General features: G+C 47.5%; 1 protein-coding gene across 1 annotated transcript in view; it reads left to right on the top strand.

Annotated features, from left to right (window-relative positions):
• The first annotated feature begins 226 nt into the window (after positions 1–226).
• The window catches only part of MARCHF4 (membrane associated ring-CH-type finger 4), a 117586-nt gene continuing 90913 nt past the window's right edge, over positions 227–26899 (top strand). The window contains exon 1 of the mRNA XM_006076458.4: positions 227–2089. Within this exon, the coding sequence (XP_006076520.1) occupies positions 1577–2089 (513 nt within the window). The 5' untranslated portion in view covers positions 227–1576. The remainder of the gene's footprint in view (positions 2090–26899) is intronic.

The following is a 26899-nucleotide window of genomic DNA, read 5'->3' as shown; positions in this document are numbered from 1 at the left end:
GTGAAGACCCGGCAGCCGCCCTTCTCCGCCCCCACCCCTCTAGAAGCGCTCTTTCCTGATTATTTGAGAACCGAATTATTCTTATTTCACTAGTATTATTTCATTTTTTATTACCCTTACTCCTCACTCCCCAGCCGCCCCCACCCCTACGCCTGCCTCGCCTCTGGTTGCATGGCAGCGCTGCCTGGGCGCGGGGGCTCAGAGCTGGCCCCCCGGGAAGGAGGAGGAGGCGGAGGATCATGAAGCCGGGAGTCTTGGCCGCCTCGGACGGCGAGCTGCAGCCAGAGGACGAGCCGGAGCGGCCCCCGCCCCGGAGACACCCGGACGCCACCGACAAGCAGTCTCCGCCGCCGCCACAGCAGCATCGGTGGCCGCAGGCAGATCCGGAAAGAGAGAAGGAGGGCGACAGCGGCCCAGAGGAGCAACCCGAGAAGGCGAGGCCACTCACCCGCCCGGACCTGCCCTTCTACCGCCCCTTGCCCCTCGCCCCAAGGGACCTTTGATGGAGCCAGGGAAGGGGGCCGAGGGTTTACAGACTGCCACAGGGCTGGGCAAGGGGGTTCTGATCATGTAACTACTCCCCCTAGTTCTCTCCCACACGCACGCCCCTCTTCTCTACCCCTTATCTCTGCTCCACTGCCTCCCACTCCCCAAACACACACCCTTCCTCTAGCCAGGATCTTAACGCTCAGGAAGGAGGTGGCTCTGCAAGGGTTAAACGATCTTTTCTGTTTTCCCCCTTTTTTTCCCCGTCCCCAGTCCCTGATTTTCCCACCTCTCTTCTCCTAATTGGCTTTCCCCTCTTCTGTGCAGCCCTTCCGCTGCAGAGGCAAAGCACAAGCCCCTTGCCCAGTATCACCTGGATCCTTTCCCCACCACCCACTGCTCTCTTAAAAGCAACTCTGGTGCTTCTGGAGGTTAATTGCCCCAGTTTTCTGCCCAGGAGAATTAAAACTTCTCCCAACCTCCTCTCTTCCCCTCCTCACCTCCCCCAGGCCCTCAAAACCAACCTCCTGCTACCTAAGGGAAACTCTCTTTTCTCTCTAGCACATGCAGTCCTCAATTCTTCACTGAGCTAGTTTGCTCTAAGCCCAGCTCAGTCCACTCCAAATTTTATTGATAAACTTCCTCACCCTTTTATATGAAGAAATTTCCCACTCCCTGGGAATTTGAGAAAAACCCAATAAGCCTCTTCCCAGGGAACTTTCTAACAGTCAGACTTTGATCTCAAGGCCCTAACAGCCCATCCTCAACTTTTTTTTCTATCCCCCTGCCTGTACCAGTGCTACCAGGTCAAAAGCAAAGAGGGAGACACGCTGAAAGCTTAAGGTTTGGGTAGAGGTAGGAGGGGCAAGATGATTTTTTTTGGACTGTCCAGGTAGAGTTCAGGACCAGTAACTCTCAGTTGCCAGTCCTGGGAGTCATTTATTTGCTACTTGGAGGGGATATAAGAGGAGCCAGCAAGAACGAAGACTCCCTCCATCATAACACAGATACACTGTGGACCCCCCAGACCATCCTATCCTCCGCAAAGACTCCACCTGCCCCTACTGGGCCCTCTGCTTCCACTGGGCACATGCTGATGCCCCTGAGTGGGCTGCTCTGGTGGTGGTGGTGCTGCTGTGCCTGGTACCGCTGTGGATTGTGCACCCCAGCTCCCCAGATGTTGCGCCACCAGGGTCTACTCAAGTGCCGCTGCCGTATGCTCTTCAATGACCTGAAGGTTTTCCTCCTGCGGCGCCCCCCTCCAGCGCCCCTGCCCATGCACGGGGAACCCCAGCCCCCTGGTTTGGCGGCCAACAACAACACCCTTCCGGCTCTGGGTGCCGGGGGGTGGGCAGGCTGGAGGGGCCCTAGAGAAGGGGTGAGCAGGGAGACCCCTCCCCTGCCACCTCCACCGCCTTTGCAACCTTCTGTGGAAGATGACTGGGGTGGCCCAGCCACAGAGCCACCTGTCTCGCTGCTCAGCAGTGCCTCATCAGATGACTTCTGTAAAGGGAAGGCTGAGGATCGCTACTCACTGGGCAGCAGCCTGGACAGTGGCATGAGGACCCCACTCTGCCGCATCTGCTTCCAGGGGCCGGAACAGGTGAGACCCTTCTCCCCTTTGCCTACTCGCCTACTTGCCCTATGCTGTCTCTAGGAGGAGGACTGTAAGCTTTAAGGGATCCCCAGTGATGTTTCATGTGGTTAAATTTTCCCAAGAGGTATCTGGTGCCTGGTGGAGCCTGTTTTGCATTTTCCTTCCATATGTTCAATTCCATCCTCAAATTCCATAAGCGTCCTCAGAGGGGAAGATTTGGAAGTTGGAAGGGATGAAATGAAGGAACTTGGTGGTACATTCATGCTTGTTGCCAAGATATCCTTGTATCTGATTTGTCGTTAGTGATATTTCCCCAGACTGTCTTCAGTTCCAGATTCAAACTTCTTCCCTCTCTGATAGTGTGTGGAGATCTTGTCCTTATAGCCTACATCTGTTTCTTCCCTTTGAGATGATCCCCTCCCATATTATATTGACATCTTCGGCAGTGTATTTTAGTTACTGAGGAGGAAATGGAGAGGGTTTGTAAGTTCGTGAAGATTATACAGTTTGCTAAGACACTTCTTGTCAGACTCAAGTTTTTTTAGGTTGAAGGTATTAGGTAAGTAGGGTGAAAGGAAGTTTAAGGAAAGTGGAGAAGGAAGTAGGGAGTCTGATCATAACTATTCCCCTTGGCAGGTCTGAAAGCACATGAACTTAGAAAGTCCCTTAAACCCTCCCCATCTGGATAGAGATGCCAAGTACCTTATGGACCAGAGTCTTCCCAAGGCCAAGGGGTCTCCCTACCCCGACACATTCAGATTTTCAAAGACATACTCACACCACCCCTTCTAGCCCCATTTTCAATCTAGTGTCTGCAGTGCTGGAGAATATGTGCACATTCTTCTGGAATCATAAATTGTGGCAACACAGTTCTGGCCCACAGAAACCCAGATAAGAAAGGTTCACCTGAAAATCTGACTTAGTTAGTGATGCTGGAGAAGGAACATTCAGTTGCACCCTGGGCAGGGCTATATGGTCACACATCAGCCCCTTCTTCACCAGCTTCCCTGAAGTGGGGGTCAGGCTTCTGGGTGCTCCTACAACAAGTGATGGTGTACTAGGATGGCATGCTGCTGCACCCTCTAGTTTCTGTTGAAGGCTTTGTCTTTGAGAGACAGGCTTCGCGGACATTTTCATTCATCTTGCGTTTGCCTGGAATGAGCAGGGCACTTCAGGACAGAAGATGACTGGGGCCATGGCCCAGGCATTATGAGAGGAAGTGATGTTGATCTCAGTATGAATAAATGTCTCTGAGAGACTGAGGGCAGTGTTCCTCCTTTTGTGACTGGAGTGGGTTGCCATTCCCTTCTCCAGGGGATCTTCCCTACCCTGGCAATTGAACCCAGGTTTCTTGCATTGCAGGCAGATTCTTTAGCATCTGAGCCACCAGGGAAGCCCTTTTGTGACTAGGATTGCCAAAAAGTCCCAACTAGACTGCAGCCTACAGCCAAAGACTCCTGTTCAGTCCAGGTGCCTGCTCAGTGCCCCTCTTCCAGGACTGGGCATCCAGTGCAGACACAAGGAGGAGTGGCACAGCTGAGAACAGGAAGTGTGTTTCACTTTGGGCTGCTCCCAGTCAGCATCTGTCCCCATTAGAAGCCCTGTCTTCTCAAAAAATAAAGAAAGAAAGAGAGAGAGAGAGAGACTTATATCTTCTCCTGTATGCCTGGTTCAGCTGAATGTCACAGGGGCACTGGGAGTGTGGCTTCTGGCAAGAATATGCTTGTCTCTAGCAAATAACAGGGCTTGGAACCTGTTCTGGATGGTATCTATCTGCTGTGTGAACTCCTTCAATTTCTTTATTCCCCAGGGTCCCTTTTCCAACTTCTGTGATTTAAAAGAACCTTTTTCTATTCCCCGCATTTCCTTATAAGTATGTTGAGAGGATCCAGAAGATAAATGAGCCTGAAAATGACTTGAAAGAGATTAATATATAATGACATATATTTTGCTTATGGTAAAGCAATATTTTGTTTAAAAAAAAATTCTTAGGAATACTGTGAAATATCCTTAAGTGACATAAGGTCTGGTTGAAGGTCAGGAGCTTTCCTTTCTTGTTTGTTATTTTTATAGTGTGTCACAAATAAAGCATGGAGTGAAAAAAAAGAAAGCTAGCTCCAATAAAGAAATGAGCTCTATTATTATGTGAGAGGGATGGGAGATAGTGTGGATACTAAGTCTGGATCAAATCAAGCACCCTCTGCATATGATTATTATGTTTTGAGGTTTTGCTTTATTTGGGCAGGAGCCAGGAGATTTTAATGGGATTGTGTTATACTAGAAACAAGAGTCGCATGTGTTAGATATGAACACATTTTCCCACTTTTTGCTTGTTTTTCTTCACAGGATTTCAGTGAGGAAGGGAGACAAAGGGGAGGAGATGGGGAAAACTCTCTAGAGAAGGAAGAAAGAGAAGTCAGACACAGGCAGAAAATGAAAAGCTGAGATTTCAGTATTTTGTTTTCTGTTCAGGGAGGGAGCTGTCCAGCAATTGTTCACATGTAGACTTGCAGCTAATGCAGACAGTCTGCAATCTCAGTAGCTGAATGTCTTGGTCTTTCCTCTGACCAGACAAAGGAACTGAACAGCTCCTTGGTCACTTGCCACTACTCCAGGGGCTAAAAGGATGCCAAAGCTGAAAATCTGGTCTCTTCCTGCCAAAGGCTTGAAATGTATGTGGTGAGGGGCAGGCAACTGAAGGATCCAACAAGTTCCAAATTCACATATATCTCTAAAGGACTTAGTATTTATTCATTCACACATGCATATATTTAACAAATGTTTGTTGGGCACCTACAGCATGCCAGATATTGTTTCAGACCCTGGGTTTCCAGGAGAGAACAACACAGATGAGATCTCTGGTCTCCTGAAGCTAATGTTCAAGTGAAGATGCAGAAATAGACAAGTAAACTAGCAGACAAAAAAAGTGATAAAGTGATTTCAGATGGTGTTGAGTGCTGTGATGAAGGCAAAACAGGAAAATGAGTTAGACAAGAAGGAGGGGGAGGGCTTGGGAGCTACATTACATAGACAGATTGTGAGGAGCTGCCCTAAGAATATACCATCTGAGCTGATACCTAAGTGATGCAAATGACCAAGGGACACATACAGAGGTCTAGAAGAAGAGTTATCCAGGTAGAGGAGACAGCAGGTTCAAAGACCCAGGAATGAACACACCTAGTATGTTTGAGAAACAGAAGAGAGGACAGGAGGAGAGAGAGGGGTGGGGTGTGAACAAATGCTTTGAAGGCCAACTTGGCTCCACACTGGACAACTGCCTGAGTGGCCAACTCCTCCCCTCAGCCAGTCATTTGGGTGGGACAGGGATCAGTCGGTCAAGGATCCATGAGAGCATGGGACAAGAGCCTGGCTAGCAGCCCTTCGCTCTCCATTTGTGCTTGAAGCTGCCCTAGTTCATGTCCAGGAAGTGTGCCGTGGCGGGTAAGCAGAGGTCTCTGAAACCAGATGGCCCCAGTTTGAGGCCTGAACAATTTGCACAGATTCTCTGTGCTTCAGGTTTCTCATTTGTAAAACTGGCCTGATGATGACAGTCCCCCAATGCAAAACGTTGTTCTGAGCACCAGATTGGTCAACACCGTTAGAGCAGTGCTCTCACGGTGTTTGTTGCTCTTGTTATCTCAGAGATAAGACATTGTCCCCTTTCCCACATACTTGGTTTAAAAGGAAAAGTGTGTTCCAGCTTCCAGGCTGGCAGGAGAACTGCTGTGCTGTGGTCCATCTGTGTGGCAGCTCGCTTCTTGCTCACTCACAATGCTCTAGACAGAGTGCTGCTCTTCTGTTTCCATCATCAAAAGTCTATATTAAGTGCCCACCTCTGCCTGCTGCTCTGCTGAGCAGGGTCTGGAGACACAGGGCAGATGTGGGCCTGCCCCCTCTGGGAGTTTCACAATCTAACCCAGACATCACAGAGGCTGATAGAGATCAAGAACACACAGACAGTGAGTCGCAGGTGAATTACAGTAATATCAGGGCAAGGAAGAGATGCATGCTTAAAAGCAGCTACAGTGTGGGGTGCCTATTCAGAGAGACAAGTGGATGAATTTGCTACCTTTTCTCCAATTAGTCAGAGAAGGTTTCTCTGATGCTGCTGCAGACTAAGTGAGAAGAAATAGGCTGAGTTTAGACAGCAGGAAGCAGGGAGCAGAAGAGTTGTGAGACACAAGAATACGTTAACAAAGAGGTGAAACCATCTCCCAGCCTGGGTCAGCTGTGGAGCTCCTGGAGTGGGTACAAAGATGGAATCTACCATAGTAGAGGGGGTGATGGGTGATGGGGTACCTGTTTTGGACCTAATGAAAAGCAAGAAATAAGTAAGTCTGGAAGGGGTTAAGTCTTGGTCAGCCTCCCTTATTCTTCCTGGGATTCATTTCTCTGGAGCTCCAAGTTCAGAAGGGGCCAGAGTAATGTGAAATATTTAAGTCAATGTTTTTGGATCTCAGAAAGTAGGAGAAGAGGGTGTTGCTGGGTTCAATGGAAACTGGGAACCCCCAGATGCAAGGAGAACTCTGGGAATGGAGATCAAATAGAGCATTTTAGGAGAGAAGAAATAGTATATTATTTTTCTTATCATCATGGTTCAATTTTATACTTCTTTGTGTGATTAATTAATATATATATCCACAAAGAATAGACCCATACCTAACATTTATGGACCACAGGGCAAGAGCGTGGATATGGTCTCACATATCATCAGTGCAGTTCAGTTCAGTTACTCTGTCATGTCTGACTCTTTGCAACCCCATGGACTGCAGCACGCCAGGCTTCCCTGTCCATCACCAACCCTTAGAGCTTACTCAAACTCATGTCCATTGAGTCGGTGATGCCATACAACCATCTCATCCCCTGTCATCCCCTTCTCCTCCCACCTTCAATCTTTCACAGCATCAGGATCTTTTCAAGTGAGTCAGTTCTTCGCATCAGATAGCCAAAGAATTGGAGTTTCAGCTTCAGCATCAGTCCTTCCAATGAATATTCAGGACAGATTGCCTTTAAGATGGACTGGTTTGATTTCCTTGCAGTCCAAGGGACTCTCAAGAGTTTTCTCCAACACCACAGTTCTTCAGCATCAATTCTTCAGCATTCAGCTTTCTTTATAGTCCAACTCTCACATCCATTCATGACTATTGGAAAAACCCTTTCACATATCATAGGCCAAAATATTTAGAAGTAATAAAACCAGCTAACAAACTGTTAAACAAAGTCCATTATATCCTTCTGTTCTGGAAGGATATACCTTCAAAACAACAAGGAAAACAGGTCTGAATTCAAAACTGTTAGGGTCCTCTGAATTCTGTGCTAGGCAAATGGGGACACTTGGCCCTTGGCCAACAGGCCACTCTGCTCAGATTCTCTTTCCACTGCTGGCTCCATCTTGTACAGTGACGAGCCTTGGACATACACGTGACACACACACTGGCTTGTCCAAGCTCTATCTATACCACCGCCAAAGAGCTTCCTCTTGTTTCTCTCCTTTTGAGCCTGAAGAAGGAGAACCATGAAGGTTTGGAGAGCAGGCTCATAGCTAAATAGGCAGGAATTCCAGGGCTTCAGGTAATCAAAACATGTTCTAGAAAGGGGCTCTGGGTCCCTGCAGGCTCCTCATGCTATGGAAAGCATGCAGCTGAAGAAGGAAGAGTGGAGCCTTCTATAGCAAGGGGCCCCCTTGCCTGAGTTTAAGGAAGGCATTGCAAAGGGACTGTAAGAGCCCTGGAAGCAGTGACTTGGTTGTGATTTGCTTATCAGTCCAGTTCCTGGCTTTATGCTCTGTAAGTATTTGCTAAATGAATGAGCCTTTAGAACTCATGCAATGGGCAGCCCCACAGGTATGGGAAGTGGGGAGAAGAGACTAAAAGAGAGAAAAATACATTCACCGGCTGCCCATGTGCTGCACACAAGAAGGGGCAGAGTTGTCCTCTGTGATCACAAACGGCAATGCCTTGGCCAGTGGTGGAATCTCCTGGGAAGCCAACTTGGGTTTTGATATTAGAAAGAACTTTCTATCAAAGCTGTCTCCAAGATAGTATAGGCTGCCTTAGAAAGGGGACTCAAGTGGACATCTGAAACTAATGACACTCAAAATCCCCTTTGAGCTTGAGACTTGGGATTCATTATGAGATTGCTTGGGGTCCAGAGAGATTTTAATCTAAGCAGAAATAGAAGGGTCTGCATCCTTTTCTAATTCAAAGGGTCATCTAGTTCCAGAATATCTAGTTCCAGGGTCTATATAGCACATGGCCTGTAAAAATGTATCTTCAGCAAAGATCACAAAGAACAGTCTCTGTCCTGTGTTTGTAGAAATCCTAAGGTGCTGATGAGGATGTGATGGCTGCAATCCTGAATTTGCTCCATGCACGTAAAATAGGAGAGCAAGCATTTCCTGAACGGCAGGCAACAGACACCATCATGGACCTAGGATGCAGAACCATCCCAGGAAAGGGGAAGCACACCTGTCACCACCTTTCCCCAAAATCACGTGTGAGCTATTTTCATTTTCCCATCGGAGATTTTTTCCCCACTGTTGTTTCCCAGTTGCTGGATTTGACAGTCCTGGTCCTATTTTAGCCAAGGACCCTTGGTGAGGGGTCTCAACAAAGCTCTAATGCTTTATTGGGAAACGATGTAAGGAGGCTTAAACCTCACCATTGGGTCCCTGGTTATTTTCCAGATTTAGCTCTCTATGATTCACATGCACACACGTGCACATGCATGCATATGAATACAGCATGAGGTGGAGGAGGGGAGTTAGCCAGTGTCTTGACAGTGCTGGAGTGATTCTCACCTCAACTCTCTGTAGATTCTCTGCATGGTGCTCACTTTGGAGTAATCCTTCTTCACTTGCCAGCCTGCATCTGCTTGCGGTGGGTTGGCTAATTTATTGGGTGTGGCTTCTAGCTGAGGCCCCCATACAGAGAATTCATAGAGCTGAAATATGGATTTCAAAAAAAGCCTGGAAGAAGAAATGAGAGATCCTGGAAATCAATATATCTCCCTCTCTTTCTCTCTGCTCTCTTTTCCAGCTGGTATGTGGAGAAGCCCAGCTGTGGCTTGTGAGTTGGGGGAGGGTGGTTGGTTTGAGGGGGAGGGGATCCTCAAAGGAGTGTGGGAATGAGCGAGCTGCTTCTTGTTTGCTGGGAAGGAAGCCAAGTTGGAAGTGAGCCCGGATGTAAAGGATCTGGCAAGTGAATACTGTGTGGGCCGAACTGTATACCATCCCCCTCTCAAGAAGTATCATGTGTAAGAGAGTCACTTAGACTCTGTGTGCATTACATAGAGTCCACCTTTGATACTGCCCTCTGTGCATGTTAAAAGTAAAATGGGGTGGACATACGACTGACTGTGCATGACAAGACAGGTGAAATTGCAGAAGTTATCGTCTGAGTTCTAGATAGATGCAAATTGCCAGAAAAAAGGGGGCTCTGCAAATATAGGCTCTGTGATCCAAATCCACGAAGGGAACACATAAGACCCAGTCTTGTACCCAGTTCATTGCTTTGATGAGGGTATCTACAGGGCCTGTGCTCAGAGATGCTGAGGAGGACAGATCAGATTAGTTTCCTTCATTGTATCTGGATGTGGTTGAAGAGAAGCAACATCAGTTTCTCCAAAAGAAGCCTCTTGAAACCACCCTGATGTCTAACATGGGGCTTTGCATACAGTGCACGCGTGGTCAGTTGCTTCAGTCATGTCCGACTCTTTGTGACCCTGTGGACCGTAGCCCACCAGGCTCCTCTGTCCATGGGATTCTCCAGGCAAGAATACTGGAGTGGGTTGCCATGCCCTCCTCCGGGGGATCTTCCCCACCCAGAGATGGAACCCACATCTCTTACATCTACTGCATTGGCAGGCGGATTCTTTACCACTAGCACCACCTGGGAAACCCTTGCATACAGTAGGGATTTGATATTGATCCTTTCCCCTCCTTCCTAGCACATTCCAGACATGCAGTGTTATCTTTGATTCCTAGTGTACATATTCACTTGTGTGTACATGGGCACATATGTGTATATATGTGTGTATATAAGTTAAAATGCTGAATGAGGGGGAAACGGATGAACCATTCCACCCCATCCAACCTCCTTTTCTGATTCTAGAATCACAAATAGCAATGATTCTTATTCTAGGAATCATAGTGATCATTATCCTGGCTTGAGATCACTTGACCAAGAACAGATCTTTTCTCATCCAGTTGTACAAAGATGAGAAGAACATGGGATTCCAAGTCAGAAAGACATGAATTTAAACCACGGTTGGGGTCTTTCTCAGCTATGTGACTTGTTTAACCTCCCTGGACCTAGATTTCATCATCTATAAAGCAGGAATAAAGTGCTGAGCTTGAACACATAAGGAGTGGGCATGATTAAAGTTCTAGGCACACAGCAGTTGTTTGTTAAGTGAGAACAATATTTACCTGATTCTGTCCATGTAGCTTGGAGACCAGAGTGGGGCCCCCAGATCACACTGCTGTCTTTCCTACCACCTGCTCTCACAACAACCTTAAGAAATCAGACACGCTGATTAAAGCTGTGCTTTGACTACAGAAAGCCCCAGCTGTTTTCATGCCTGAGCATCAGGGACACACATTTAGATCCAATGTCTCTGTTCATCTGACTTTTTATCTTGTGTTTCCTGATTCAGCTGGACCTCCATCCTCTCCTGCTTGGATCCCTCAGTCCTAATATATTTTTCTTTTTTCTGTTTTGGCCACGTTAGGTCTCTATCACATTGTGAGGCCTCTCCATTTGTGATGCACGTTGGCTATGTTGGGTCTCTATCGCATTGTGAGGGCCTCTCCATTTGTGATGCACAGGTTCTAGAGCATGCTGGCTCAGCAGTTGCAGCACAGAGTTGCTTCATAGCATGTGGGCTCTCGGTTCCCTGACCAGGGATTGAACCCATGTCCCCTGCATTGGAGGACAGATTCTTAACCACTGAATCACCAGGGAAGTCCTCCAACATATGTGTCTCATCTCAATCATCACCATGTCCCCGACCAATCTTTGTTAAATAACACTCTTTGTTGGCAGGAACTGTGCAGAAAGACACTTTTCTGGACTCTGAAATCCCTAGATGCCAGGAATAGGCTGTGCACAGAGAGGAGCGTGTTGAGGAACTGGCAGTGGAAATACCTGCTCAGGTGACAGCAAGGTGTTTTCCATTTAGGGTCATCCCTAGACTAGCATTTCTGAAAGCTGGGATGGGATAGATACTCTAGACAGACATGATGGTAAATAACATGGATCCTCAAGTGAGAATGTTGTTCTCTTGATATTTTGTTCTCAAATCTTATGATTATGTCAGGAGAAAATCTCATTGGAGATTTTCATAACATGAAAAGATTTTCATAAATCTCATAACATGAATTTCACGTCTTTTTAATGCTTGTCAATCTCCTCTGTAAACAAAGAGAGAAGGCACCACACTCAGAGCCTTTGGACACAGAGCAACGTCGAGCTAGAATCTGTTAATCTTGTTTCTCTTGCATTTGTGTGTGTCTACTCTTTTTTGGGGGGAGGCTTCTCTGGTGGCTCAGTGATAAAGAACCCTCCTGCCGAAGCAGAAGGCACGAGTTTGATCCCTGGGTTGGGAAGATCCCCTGGAGAAGGAAATGGCAACCCACTCCAGTATTCTTGCCTGGGAAATCCCATGGATAGAGGAGCCTGGTGGGCTACCGTCCACAGGGTCACAAAGAATCAGACACGACTGAACATACACACACACAATATTCTATTGTATGAATGTAGCACAACTTGTCTTCTTTTAATAGTTACTGATAGCTTTTTTTTTTTGCTTATGGTAGTGACAAAAAGTCTCCTTTAGAAATAAGTTTACTGAAGTAAAAGTATGAGACATTTAGAAAAAAATGTTAACTATAAAGAAAATAATAGTATGAGTATGTCAAACAGTGTAAGTGACTGAAGTTTGGGTAACATTGACATGGGTTGCACACTTTACAATAGTCCTGAAATATCTGTGGCCACCAAGAAGTGCCTCAGGTGTGGGGAAAATGCAGAGTCCCAGGCCATGGGCCTAGGGTGGTGCCCTGGAATCTGTATTTCTAGCCATTGGCTTTGACAATTCTGCGTAGGGGACTGCTTCACAGGAATAGTGTTATTAGGCAGGAGTTGGAGGAGGAAACCAAATGGTGGGAGAAGAAATGCTTCTACCAGACCTGAGGTTCCCTGATATATATGAAACAAGGCTGTGGGTCCTCGTAGAGGAGCGGGCAGTAGTTGGGTAGGTGAGCACAGGACCATGTGATTAGGAAGGACATCTCTCAGTGAGGAGGAAGGAATTGATGACTCTTACATCTCTCTCCATCCCTGTCTCAGTGATCTGAGAGCTTCAAGTCCCACCTGGGACAGCCACAAGATGGGAAAAAGTCTAACCATTGTGTGACTCTGACATGAGGGAGAGACGCGAACTTTGACTGTATAAAGACATTGCCCAGCGGATGCTAGTTTCCCTGACGAATACAGCCATCAATTCACATTCCTGAATGATGTTCAGAGGCTATTCTTGAGCAAAGTCAAATCAGGGCCTCTGGGAGAAGCCCTAGAGTCCTGGAGTAAGGGAACAGATGGCGCACAGCGTGCTCCCTCACAGCTCACTGAGTACCGACAATGAAGCGCTTCACTTTTGGAATGGCACATCGCTCTTGCCTACAGCTTGGCTGGATCTAGAGACATGGCTCTGTGTAACTCCCCATAGCAGGGGTGGGGAGTGTCATTCTCCTGGGTGAAAGAGAGGAAGTTCAGATGTCATGAGCTTTGGAAGTCTTTCTCTCCACACTGTGTGTACCTCCCTCTTTGGGTTGCCGTGGGACCTAGATGAGCTAACACAGGCCAAACACTTAGAGCACTGCTGACCCACAGTAGGCACGCAACAAATGTTAGTAGCCATTGTTATTGTTTTCTCACTTATGTAAGGAGGAGGTGGTACGAGGGAATGTCCAAGCCCCTTCTAGTTCTGTTGTCTTTTATGCCTTATCAGGCAGAGGAGCAATATCTGAGGTTATAAATCCAATTCTTCCTTTCACCAATAGAAAAAATCTTCCTAGAAGAATGACATTCGTGTGTGTGTGCTCAGTCGCTAAGTCATGTCTGACTCTTTGAAACCCCATAGACTGTAGCCCATCAGGTTCCTCTGTCCATGAGATTTTCCAGGCAAGAATACTGGAGTGGGTTGCCATCTCCCCCTCCAGGGGATCTTCCCAACTTAGGGATCGAATCCGTGTCTCCTGCACTGGCAGGTGGATTCTTTACCACTGCACCACCTGGGAAGCCCAATGACCTAAGAGTGGAGCCTTAAAGACAGGAAATGAAGACTTTTCCAGACATTGGAACAATGGAGGCAAAACGTCAGAGATGTTTTATGGGAAAATTGGCATGGATAAGAATATGGGGCTTTCAGAGCCAAGCGGAACTACGTTCCAATCGAAGGGTTCCTTTGCAGTAGGTATGTGACCTTGGGCAAGTTACTTACAGACAGAAATGTTAATTTCTTCCATGGTAGAATGGGAATGATAATAATAGTGCCTATCTTAAAGGTACTATTGTGAGGCTCAAATGATGTAATGCATACAAAACTCTTGGCAAAGAGTAGAATACAAACACACAATAAATTTGCAAAGATGCAATGAACATTAGTTGTTAATGTTATCTGATCTGCCAGGCTTTCAGTGGTCTTCTCTAAACTTTCTTTGAGAATCTCTGCCTTGATGTGTGTATGAGTGTGGGTTGCTGACATCAGGAGAAGCTTCCAAAATATCACAGGGGTAGGTGAAACTAAACATACTCAAGCATTGTCAGTAAATTAAAATTATTTCACAGATACACATAAAATTTTCCAAATGTACATGGAAGCCACCAGGATGAACAAAATCAAAAGCATCTTTCACATTTGTTAAGCTTCTTGTCAATAAGTATTTTCTCAATTAACAGATACTCAAAGTACAAGTATGGGCTTTTCGGGTGGCCTAGTGGTAAAGAATCTGCCTGCAATGCAGGAGACCCAGGTTTGATCCCTGGGTTGGGAAGATCCCCTGGAGAAGGGAATGGCAACCCACTCCAGTATTCTTGCCTGGAGAATCCCATGGATAGAGGAGCCTGGTGGGTTACAGTCCATGGGCTCGCAAAGAGTCAGACATGACTGAGTGACTAACGCACACACAAAGTACAAGTATAGTCATTTTGAGGGTTGTGGAACTCTTTTAGTATTTAAAAAAATTTTTTTTAAAGATTAATTTATTTTTGACTGTGCTAGGTCTTTGTTGCTTTGCTTGGACTTTCTCTAGTTGCGGCGAGGAGGGCTGCTCTTTGTTGTGGTGCGAGGGCATCTCATTGTGGTGCCTCCCCTTGTTGTGGGGCAGCAGCTCTATAGCACAGGGGCTTCAGTGGCTATGCGCATGGGCTGTTACTTTGCGGCACGTGGGATCTTACCTGACCAGGAATCAAACCCATGTTTCCTGCGTTGGCAGTCAGATTCTTAACCACTGGACCACCAGGGAAGTCCCTCTTTTAGTATTTAAAGATACAGGCTAAAAAAAAAAACCAACCAAAGGGTCATGGTCATGAAAGATAAAGAATGTAGGGGAAATCACCCTAGACTGGAGGAGGCTAAAGAGATACAGTGACTAAATACAATGTGTGATTTGGGCTTGCTTCTGGACCAGACTTGCTTCTGTCCCTTTGTGGGACAGTTGCTGCTAAGATGTAGCAATTACTTAATGGCATTGTATCAATGCTAAGTTCCTCATTTTGGTCATTGTACTATCATTCTATAAGATGTTAACCTTTGGAAAAATTGGGTGAAGGGTTTATGGGAAGCTGTGTTTACAAGTTTTCAAATGAGTCTTACATTGTTTCAAAATGAAAAGTTGAAAACTAAAAATAATTTAAATAGGGGGTAGTTTCTCCTACATGGAAAAATTGGGGGGGAAAGATAATAGAAAAAGGCACAGAAAAAACAGTATGGGTTTGGTGGTTAAAAACACTGGGTTAGAATCTAGGCTCTAGTACTCACAAACTGAAAGCAACTTTGGGCAAATCCATTCAATGCCCTGGGCTTCAGTGTCTTCTCTCTGCAACAATTTGCTTCTATGGAGCAAATTAAAGAAACATGTCATAGAAATATTGTGAGAATTTGAGTAGACAACACCTACTACAGTACAAGGAAGGGCTCCAGCTAAACATTCCCTCTCTGTCTGGTCTCTCTTTACCCCTCTGTCTGCAGAGCATGACAAACATTCCTCACACATGTCCCAGATATGAGGACTGTGTGCTGAGTGCTTTGAAATTGACAGGGTGACTCCTGAGCAATGAAAAGTGTTGAGTGGGCAGGAATGTTTTCCCAATATAGGATCTTGAGCACATAAACAGAGTTCATAATCATCAGCGTAAACAGAATTGGCCATTATGCAATGTTTTTTTTTTTTGTTTGTTTGTTTTTTAAACACTTCTTAACCTGACACCCAAAAAGGAGCACTTTGGCACATTGAGTGAGTGTGGGCTGTTTATTTGATTCATCCTGTGGCGATTTCTCCAGGAGCCACAGACTTAAGCCTCCATGGAGCAGTGGGCTACTTTAGAAAGAAAAGCTTTCTGATGCTGGGACTCTGGTTCACTTATGTGTTCAGAGAACAATTGCCCAAAGCAGGCAGTCACCGGTGACTGAGGGCAAGTGGGAGTGGGAGTGAAGAGATGTCCTCTCCTGCGGTGTGTGTTTGTCTGTGGGTGGGAGTGAGTGAGTGGACACGTGTCTGCACGTGAACTACATCTACTTAACACAAAAGAAAACATCGCTTGAGGGGGCTGGTACATTTGACTGCTCCTGCCTTTCAATCATCTTTGTTCCAGAGAGAGCCCCAGGGTTCTGGTCCTTGCAAACTCGGTACTGACGTTTTATATGAGAGTCACTGCCTTGTTTCTTACTTCCGGCATCCATTAAGTGTCTGTCTGCAAAAAAAAAAAAAAAAAAAAATCAGTTTGGGGCTTTTGGAAATGTATGTAGTTTGATTTCAAAAGTTTTCCGCTATCTCCTCCCCAAAACACATAGAGAGAGGTAATCTTTATCCTGTCTACTAACTAACATTTGACATGATGGCTGGAATTTGCTTCAAAATAATCTAGTGACTAAAGGTGAAACAAGACTGGTCATAAGTTGATAAATGCTAAATTTGGGTGACGGGTTTCACGCTTTCTTCTATTCTCTCTACTTTTATGTAGGTTTGGAATTTTCCATAATAGAAAGGTATGGCTTATTGTCTGGTTAATTAAATGTTATTAAAAGACAATTATTGAACAGGCTTTTCAGGGGAGGAGGCACTAGCTGAGAGCAGACAAAACAGCTTTGTGGCACAGTGATGCTGACAATCAGGGCCAAAGACAGACAGGACCAGAGTGCATCCCAGCGGGCCCTTCATCAGTCTTGCTCAACGAGGGGAATAAATTTGATGACCTCTTAAGGGATCTTCCGTCCCCAAAGGTCATTATTTAAAGATAAAAATGTCCTGTTGTCCCTTTTTTTTCTGGTCCACCTGGCTTGGTGGCAGCAAAAGGATCGGTGTGACCACTCAGTCAACAGACGTTGAGTGAACACACCCATGCCCTGAGGACGTGGAGATAAGATGGTCCAGGGAAGAGCCTGGCAAGCTGAGAAGCAACCATAAGATGACATAATCAAAACAATGAGTACCTTGGACCAGAGTCACACCCATTGTGCTAAAGGACCACACAGGAGGGGTGGCTAGCAACATCCGGGAAAGCTAGAGAAGGATCTCTAGAGGATCTTATCCTTGAGGGACCATGCTGGGATGGGTAGGGGGAATTCTCCAGGTGGGAGTCTGTGTAATGCCAGCTATACGAGATCTACCCTCACTCTCCTCATCGGGATTATTTCCCATACAGCCTAATCCTCTCTCCCTCTTGCTGCTTTCCAAATCACCCTGCTCTGCTCAAAGACCCAGAATCGGGCTCCTTAGAGAACTGGGTGGATTAAAGTATGGGCTTCATGCAAATGGGGGAGGGGTGCATTAACTCCTCTCTAGAAGCTTCTCCTCCCAAGGCCAGCCTTTTGGGACTTGGTCCTGCTGGCCTTTCTGTAAGTGGAGCCCGATGGGCTGGTTGTTCTTGGGGGGCACCTACCTGGTAATAATAACTCTGCAAAAACTTTCTTGGTTGATTGAATTAAGGGTTTTTTTCTGTAAGTATTTCTTTTAAAAAATATTTTACTATTCTTACTTTATTAATTTTCATTGTTTGGCCATGACACACAGCATGTGGGATCTTAGTTCCCCAACCAGGGATCGAACCCACACCCCCTGCAGTGGAAGGGCAGAGTCTTAACCCCTGGACCACCAGGGAAGTCCCTGAATTGAGGTTTTATCTGGAAGCTTCAGTTGTGGGTCCAGGAGCTACATTATCCTCCAATGCATGCACAGACATGGGTTCATATTCCTTTGGTAAGGAGGAAAGAGCAAACTTTATTTTCCTAATTTCTTGGGGTAAGAAACCAGGATCTAGAGAGGTGGATGGAAGACAACATGCTAAGGCTGCCTCAGCAACTAGAGCCTACATCTGCCCCTCACAGGAATAAAACATTTCCCCAGCCCCTTGCCAGTCACAGGAATATTCATTCATTCACTTCCTAAGACATAAACATGTTGTGAAGTGAAGTTGCTCAGTCATGTCCGACTCTTTGTGACCCCGTGGACTGTAGCCTACCAGGCTCCTCCGTCCATGGGATTCTCCAGGCAAGAATACTGGAGTGGGTTGCCATTTCCTTCTCCAGGGAAACATGTTGTAGTAAAGTGTTAATTTATCGGGATATTTGGAGAATGAAAGAGATTAGGGAGGGAAAAAGTGGAGGAATGGGATACATTTATGATTAATTGAATTTTCTAGTGAATTTGGAGGTAACTCTATAATTTATATTTCAACTTTTATCACTGACAATCTTTATAAAATATAAAATATAGCCTTTATAAAATATGTCTGCTTCATAGTGCATTTGGATATCACCCCAAGTTCCCTATATATACATTGAAGGGTTGCTGTTTAAAGTTAGACTCAGAGGTTACAGAAGGCAAAGGAGTGTGTTTCTAGCTTCACAGACCACAGAATACCTTGCGGAAGTCAGTATGTGGATTTTGTTGAGACTGTGATATCAACTTGTTTTGTCTTCCTCCCACAGGAGTGGTGTAAAACATCTAGTTCATTCATTCAGCACTTATTTATTTAGCAACTGCTTTGTGCCAGAGCTGCACTGAGCATCCTGGCTCTCCTAGTGAGCTGGACCACAGCTCCTGTCTCCTAGGAGCTCTGCAGTCTTATAACTGCAGGTGGGGCCATTATAATCCAGGATGGAGAGGATTAAGAATTGTGCCAGGTGCTCTGGGAACACAGGATCAAGGTGGGCTTCTCACAAGAGGAGACAGCTATGGTGGGGCGGGTGCAGGGGGCTTGAAATTGTTCAAGATAACAGAAGAGAAGGGCATTCCAGGCAGAAGGAGGAGCTTGTCCAGAAACCCTGTTTGTTTCAATACACATGAATTCTCTCATCCATTCTCTGTACTCTGTTCAGCAGAGTCATAGCTACATCTCCAGGGATCAGCTGTAGCAGCAATGAGCCTCTCTTGACTTGGGGCTGCACCTGTGCCCGTCCTGGCCTAACCCAGTTCTGCTTCCACCAGGAGGCTGCCTTACAGAGCCCATCTGAGGAGTGGGGACACAGGGGTCCCTCTGATGTGGGTGATCACCTTGGTACCAACCACCTCAGGTTGCCAGAGCCAGGTGGGAGCTGCAGCAGGTTGACAAAGGAGAGTCCAGAGGCCCAGGGACTCTAAACACACCAGGTCCCTCTAACATGGGTGGGAAAACAGCATCTCATTTCAGACTCAGGCATATTTTTATTTCAGGTCCCTCACCTATAGGCCATTGTCTAGCTAGAGAGATGAAATAAAATGTCATCAAAGTGCCATCAAAATGTCACCAGGCCCCATAGTCTTCTCAGACCCGCTGTGCTTGCTCATTCTTGTGGAGGCCTGGCAGACACGGCACCGACGTATTGTGCTCATCTTTTGATTCCTCTGCAAATGATCATTCCAAAGTTGATCATTCTACTTGGTTCATTCATCAGCACTATTATTACCTACCCTCATGCAAGAAAATATTTACAGGTTTTCTTGCATATAGAACAGTATGATTTGAGAAAGGGAACGTCCTTTTCTATGAGATAAGGAAATTGAGGCCCCAAAGAAAGTAAGTTATGTGTGTGTGTTACTGTTGGACGCACAAATGCCGGGGAAGATGTAGGTGGTGTTGTTTAGTCCCTAAATCATGTTTGACTCTTTTGTGACCCCATGTACTGTAGCTCACCAGGCTCCCTCTATCCATGGGAATTCCCAGGCAAGAATACTGGAGTGGGTTGCCATGCCTTCCTCCAGGGGATCTTTCCAACCCAGAGATTGAACCCCCGTCTCCTGCACTGGCAGGCAGATTCTTTACCACTGCACCACCTGGAAAAGCCCATGTTTGTAGGATATGTGGGGTAAAATCAATTCTAAATGTTACTCAATGCCACTTAACATAGGGTGGACAATCGTTCCAATTTCCCCAGGGATTGACAAAATTCCCAAGATGTGGGACTTACAGTGGTAAAACTGGGACAATCCCAGACCAACCTGGACAGTTGATCATCCTTCAAGAATGTTCCAGCTAACCATGCTGTAGACTAATATACCCCAGGACAACACCTCTGGTACTCAGTGTCTACCTGCTGTAAGTTGGGAGGCACTTGTTGATTGATTGGCTACTGGTGCCTGGTTTCCTATTCTAGGAGCAAGCATCCATCAGCTGTTCACCAGGCTGCTTAGAGTCAAGGAGCCATGATCACTGAGACCCTCCTGTTTGATCTTACACAGGGCAGGAGGGAGGGCCTAAGAAGTTAGATCCCTGATATGGAGCTTCTCAGATTTTAATGTGCATGTGAACCACCTGGTGTTCTTGCTCAACTGTAGAATCTGATTTTGGCATTTGGAGTGGAGCCTGAGAATCTGCATCCCAACAGAACCCAGGTCAATGCAGATACTTTTGGTCCACAGACCACACCTTGAGTGTCAAGGAGCTCAGGAGTTCTTATCCTTAGCAGGCATATTAGGATTATCTGGTGGGGGGATTCTTCATATGTCCAGCCACAAACCCAGACCAGTTAGGTCGGTCATTAGGGGTGGGACCAGGCTTTGGTATTTTTAACTCTCCCTAAGCATTTCCAACGTGCAAAAGGGTGGCGAATCCCAGGGAGGGGAAGGAGAGAAAAGTTCCCTCTGATGATAAGGGCTGATTGATAGGTCCAGATGGGCTAGGCTGTGCTGTCAAGAGATGTATTGCAAGTGGAAGCAGAAATCTAAAAGAAGGTGCTTATTTTGGAAAGCCCAGAGGCAAAATTGCTTTCAAAATATCTGGCACAATGGTTTGTGCTCTTTGGCCTTTTAGCAGTGAATCAGCAATGTTTCTCTTGCCCTTGGGGTGGACGGAGCCCAGTATGCAACCTTAGGGAGAAGTGGGAGGCCCTGCTCTGAATGTATCTGGTAGGAGAGAACAGAGGTTCTGAAACCAGCAAATCACCGGTTTCACAGACAAGTCATCTGAATGGGTCCTCCAACTACTCAGGATTTCTTTCATTGCCTTGCTTACGGATGCTTTCCCGCAGCTGTTTCCAACATTCCCCATTCTCATCAAGCTGCCAGCCTCCTTCCAGCAGATGACTTTGCCTCCTATTTTACTGAGAAAATTGGGGTCAGCCATTCAAAGGCCATCATCTCTCCCCTCCTGCTGGTCATCGCTCCCTCTTCACTTCTGCAAATGTCTGTCTTTACCTAGTCCCTCCTCTTCGCTCCTACTGCCTCCCTCCCAGAGTGACCACACCAGTGCTCTTTGCTCCAGCATCCTCCACCGCCCCTAGGACTTCATCCGCTGCTACCACCCTCTCCCTGCACCCACATAAATCACTGTCAGAACTTCTCCATCATGTGCTCTTCCCTGGCTCCCTCTCCTCCGGACACAGGCGTGTTCAGATCTTTTCTATCTCCTGAAGGGGTAGCGTTTTCTCTTTCATCTCCTCATGCCCATCCAGTTGTGCAACCTGGTTTCTACCTCCACCACCGACTGAAAATATTCCTTGGAAGGTCCTTGATGATCTAATTCCAAAACCATGTGGCCTTTCAGAAGCCCTCCTTCCTCTGGAAGGGGGTTTTAGGGGAGAAAAGATACATTATATGTATGGCTGAGTCCCTTCACTGTTCGCCTGAAACTGTCACAACATTGTTAATCTGCTATACCCCAATACAAAATAAAGTTAAAATAATTACTTATTTAAAAAAAAGAAGTCCTCCTCCCTAGATTCCTCTGCATATTGCTGCTGCTGCTAAGTCACTTCAGTCATGTCCGACTCTGTGTGACCCCAGAAGTGGCAGCCCACCAGGTTCCTCTGTCCCTGGGATTCTCCAGGCAAGAATACTGGAGAAGGTTGTCATTTCCTTCTCCAATGCATGAAAGTGGAAAGTGAAAGTGAAGTCACTCAGTCGTACCTGACTTTTCGGGACCCCATGGACTGTAGCCTACCAGGCTCCTCCAGTCCATGGGATTTTCCAGGCAAGAGTGCTGGAGTGGGTTGCTATTTCCTTCTCTACCTCTGCACATTAGGCACTCAGAATTCCCCACTCCATGTCTATATGGTCCTGCCTCTCGTCTTTGCTAACATTGGTTGCAGTGAACATGAGGACTCGCTCTCCAGCCTCCATCCCCCTGCTGATGGTGAAGTCCTGGCCAGATTTCAGGCCACTCCTCATTTGTGGCTTCCCTCATAGCTCAGTGGGTAAAGAATCCACCTTCAATGCAGGAGACCCGGGTTCGACTCGTGGGTCCGGAAGATCCCCTGGAGAAGGAAATGGTAACCGACTCCAGTATTCTTGCCTGGAAAATCCCATGGACAGAGGAGCCTGGTAGGCTACAGTCCATGGGGTCGCAAGAGTCAGACATGACTTAGTGACTAAACCACCACCTCATTTGTGGGTCCTGAAGTCAGCTGCATGACTGAGTTGCAACCAGCATTTCCTTTCTCCATCCACTCCCCCCCCCCCCGCCTCCCTGTCCTACCACGAGATAGACCAGAATAGGATAGGAAAACGTTTGCATGCATTACAAGTAGGAAGGGTAAGTATTGTTGAGAAACTTCTATTCTAGACTGTCTTCTGTACTGCCAAACTGGGAATTAAAAATGACATTTCCCACACCTCTGCAATATTTCCAAAACCACAGTGAGACTGTCTTCTGAGAACTGAGCCCTTCTCCCAAATTCCCTCCACGGCTGATGGTTTCTTGTGGGTAATATGCTGTGACTTCTACCTCTCGCTCCATCCACACTGACTGTCCCTAGGTCCTACTCTGAGGAGTTGAGCATCCATTCCCGCCTCCCTCACTCCCATTCCTCCTGGCTTCACTGGCAGTTACAGATATTGCTATTCATCCCCTAGATATGACAACAGCCTTCTAACTGCTCTCCCGACCTTCAGTCTCCCAGAGCCTTCCAGTCCGTGGCAATCCTGAGCTGTCATTTACAAGCTACCCTTCCCTGCAAAGTGGAAGTATTTAATACTTTTCTCACAAGGCTGTTCCTAGGATTCACTGAAAGATACATAAGGAAAATATATAAACCTGGATAAAGGATATGTCAAGGGGCTGGCATGTGTTAGGAACTCGGATGTTACTTTCTAGCCTCCTAATTCATCCAACATTCTGCTGCCAAACCCTCTATGGCTCCCTAGTGCCTACTGGATAAAATATCTCAATATCTTGGTCTTAGTCTCCTAAGAGTCCTTCAACATGGCCAGAAGGCTTCCATCTAAGCCTTCTCTGTCCACTGATCCCTGTCCTTCTGGACAGTGGCCAACTTGCCATTCCTCCCACAGACATGCACATTCCTGTCTCCATGCTTTTTTTTGGGCAGTGCCTTTTGCCTCACCGGTCCTAGACCTCAGTGCCACCACTTCTAGGTCTAGGACACCACTTCTCTCCTGCCTGGTCATCACAGTACAGTCTTGCAGAAGGAGAACACAAGATCCCCCTCACCAGCTGGTGGCCCCAGACCTGTGGAAGCAGATTGGGTTCAAGCCCAATCACAGCAGGCATCTTCAAGGGCAGGGAGCATGGCTGGAACCCAGTGCAGAGAGGACAGTGGCATGAGGATCTGTCGGCAAGGATCTGTAGAAAATAAAACCGCAGCCCACCCCTGACTCCCCAGCCACGACCCAGATGTGCACATGCCTCTGGCTGGAATAAACCCCAGAATCTTTCTAACATGCCTACCCCATTCCCACTTCTCCATATAGATTATACTCACCCACCCCATACTTCCCCACCACTCCTGTAGCTATCCTAGCCGGGTCACAGCCACCCCCAGCTCCCGTGCTGGTCCCTTTGCAGATCTGCCCACCTATCACAAGGACAAGTGCCGACTGGAGCACCAGAACACTTGTGCACTGGAAGGGGTCCTTCCTTCTTTTGGAGACAGGAAATCCTAGGTTCAAATAACCGCCCTTTCTTGTACCCATAGAAAACAAATTCGGTTCTTCTCATCTGTCAACTCAAGGGAACAGCAGGAACCTTATGGGTGGGTGTGAGAATTAATTGTGGTTTAATCTGTAAAGTGCAGCACAGTTCCTGGTATCCTAAGGCCAGAGGGCTCAAAGTGGGGGCTTTGGAGGGTGTGTGTAGGCAAAGATATATTTTCTTTGAACTGGACTGGGCATATAGCTATTTTTAACAGAAAGAGCCCCCACCCCCACCCCCCACCACTCCCTGCCCTCCACACACAGACACACACACACTTTCTGGAACTGACTCTTGAAAAACTTGAAGATCCAGAATCACAGGGCCCCTTCCACCCTTGAGACAACTATGGGCTGTTGCTAAGCAGAGGTCACCCCTAACTGTAGGCGGTTTGCTATAGGCCCTCCGCAGGCCCCTGATCTGATGCTCCTTGCGCATGACTGAAATTCAACATTGCTGTCATAACCTAATTCTTCCATGCTGGTTGGTGAGCAGCAGCTGTCTGGGGCTCTAACAGCCTGGCGGTCCCAGTTCCTCCCATGGGCTCCCCTTCCCAGGCCTCACCAGGATCCAGCAACTAAGGGGTTAATGCCAGCACAGCAGGGGGCCTCAGGGACCCCTTGGGCTACCAGGCAACTAAGGGGCTGATGTCTGTGCAGGTCCTGTTGCCTAACATTTCAAACAACATCTCAGCCCACATGTACAGGAGTTGCCCCTCTGTGTTCACCTCTGAGTCCCTAGCACTGAGAACAGATCCTGGCACACGATAGATGCTCTTTGTTGACTGACTGACTAACTTGCCTTATGCTCTCAAAAATACTAGCTTCCACCCCTCTGCCTCTCTCATAGCTCAGTCGGTAAAGAATCTGCCTGCAATGCAGGAGACCCGGGTTCGATTCCTGGATCTGGAAGATCCCTTGGAAAAGGAAATGGCAACCCACTCCGCTATTCTTGCCTGGAAAATCCCATGGACAGAGGAGTCTGACAGGCTACAGTCCATGGGGTTGCAAGAGTCAGACATGACTTAGCGACTAAACCACCACCACCACCCCTTTGCCTCATCCTCCTTTTCCTTTGATGCTAATGGGAAGGAAACTGGTCCACTCTGGATCCTGCCCATTTACTCAGCTCTCCCTCAATCCCCCTCCATCCACACTAGCTGCTGGGGGTGGGGTAGGGTCGGGTCTGGTGGTGACCCCAGTCCAAGCCCCTCAGCAGCAAGCAGACTTTCTCTAGAAGTCAGTTGCAGAGGAATACAGATGGTGTCTTCTGCCTTGTGGGCAGCCAAATATAGTCATGCATGGGAGACCGTGGGTGTAATCAAAGCCATTTTATTTCTCAGACAATAGAAACAAACAGAACAGCAATCTCAGTCAGGCCAGAGAAGGACCAGCAGGGAGCAGGCAGATTGGAGGAGCTGTGAAACGGTATAAATTAATGAAAATGATTCTGCTGGCACTTTTCACTGCCTGCCTGCCTCCTTTAAATGGGTCTAGCAACTGCTGTCCTGGGCTCCCTGCACTTTGGGGCCTGGTACCTGGGGAGGGCAAAAACTTGGGGATCTGAAAGCAGACAGGACTTTGAGTTCAATGACTCAGAGGAGAATGAGGGGGAGGAAGAGAGAGCTGATGGGCATCTGTGGAGCTATCCACAGCCTGGGCAAGAATGTGTGGATGTCCAACCTGAGAAGCCAGGACGCTCGCAAGGGAGTCCTGCACTGGGTGACCTTGGTCAGCGTGCCTCACCTCTCTGGGCCCCAGTGTTCACATCATTGAGTAGACTGGGCTAGTGGAGCTTCCAAGACCCTGCGTGTGTATTAAGTCACTTCAGTTGTGTCCAACTCTTCGCAACCCTATGGACTATACTCACCAGGCTCTTCTGTCCATGGGGATTCTCCAGGCAAGAATACCAGAGTGGGTTGCCATGCCCTCCTGCAGGAGATCTTCAGAACTCAGAGATCAAATCCGAGTCTCCTAAATGTCTCCTGCATTGGCAGGTGGGTTCTTTACCATTAGTGCCACCTGGGAAGCCGTCCAAGACCTTACCAGCCCTGATATTCAAATACTGTTTCATGAACACCCTCACTTCCATTTCTGGTAGAAATTATTTGGCTTGTCTCTCTCTGTCTCTTTCAGCCAGAAGCTCCTCCTCAAAGCCAAGAATTATTTCCTTTCTTTTTTTTTTTTTTTTTTTGGTCACGGGGTCCTAGGAGCCTGAGACCGTGCTGGAATGACAAAATGATGGACAGACGGCTGCCCGCAGGGATGGCTAAGTCTGCTGCAGGCAGTAGCTAGACAGGCTACTTACCGCGTCCGATGGAAGGTGTGGGGAGTATTAGGCTTTAACCGGATTCGGGTGGGATTCATTAGTTCACACGGAGATTTAGCTCTGCTCTCTCCAACCCCCACCCCCACCCCCACCCCCCACATACACACTGGCAGGTTAAAGGCTGTAAGGCCAACGTGTGTCTGTTCCTGGCTTGAAACTGACTGCCAGCCGGGCAAAAACCATTTGGGGTTTATATTCATGTGTCGCCCTAGATTTAAAAACAACAGTGCAGACTGGAAGGTCTCCCTCCCTCACCCCGAGCCCACCCAGAGGCCCCTCATTTTAGCCATGGGCTCCCAGAGCCCAGGCTGTAAAGCCAGGCATGCAGCAGGCTCTGTGGACACGCTCCAACGAGCGGCAATCGGTCTGAAGAGCCGGCCCCACCCTCTCGACTTCCTGTTTCCTTTGTCTGGGGCGAGGGCGGCCGGCGAGGTGTGGGAAGGAGGCAGGCGGCTTCGGCTGAAATGGGCTTTAGCATCCCGGCGGCTCGGAGGGAAAGGGGGCCGGGCTGGGGGCGGAGCCCAGCGGGCGGCCAGCCGGCTGCTGCTTGATTTAAGGAGATGTTTTCGAATCACCCCGGCAGGAGGCCCAGAGAGATGGTGGAAATTAAGTGCACGACTCACCCAAGGATCTCTGGTCCCCTGTCGCCCCGGCAGAGTCCTAAGTGGTAATGGGGTCCCCTGGAGGGTCTCCGTGGGACGCCTCTTGATGCCTGCTTTATACTTGAGAGACCCCAGTAAAACCCAAAGCCCCAAGTCGGTGCCTGCCCCCACGGCGGGCAAATGAATGAACAAATGAGCAGATGGATGAATGACCAGGAGGGCAGCGGAGGGTTTGAAAGGGATTGTAAAACTGCCAGGTTCCC

This window comes from Bubalus bubalis, chromosome 2, assembly GCF_019923935.1.
Source record: "Bubalus bubalis isolate 160015118507 breed Murrah chromosome 2, NDDB_SH_1, whole genome shotgun sequence".
Classification (NCBI taxonomy): Eukaryota; Metazoa; Chordata; class Mammalia; order Artiodactyla; family Bovidae; genus Bubalus; species Bubalus bubalis.
The sequence above is the reverse complement of the archived record's forward strand: the minus strand, read 5'-3'. Positions and strand labels throughout refer to the sequence as shown.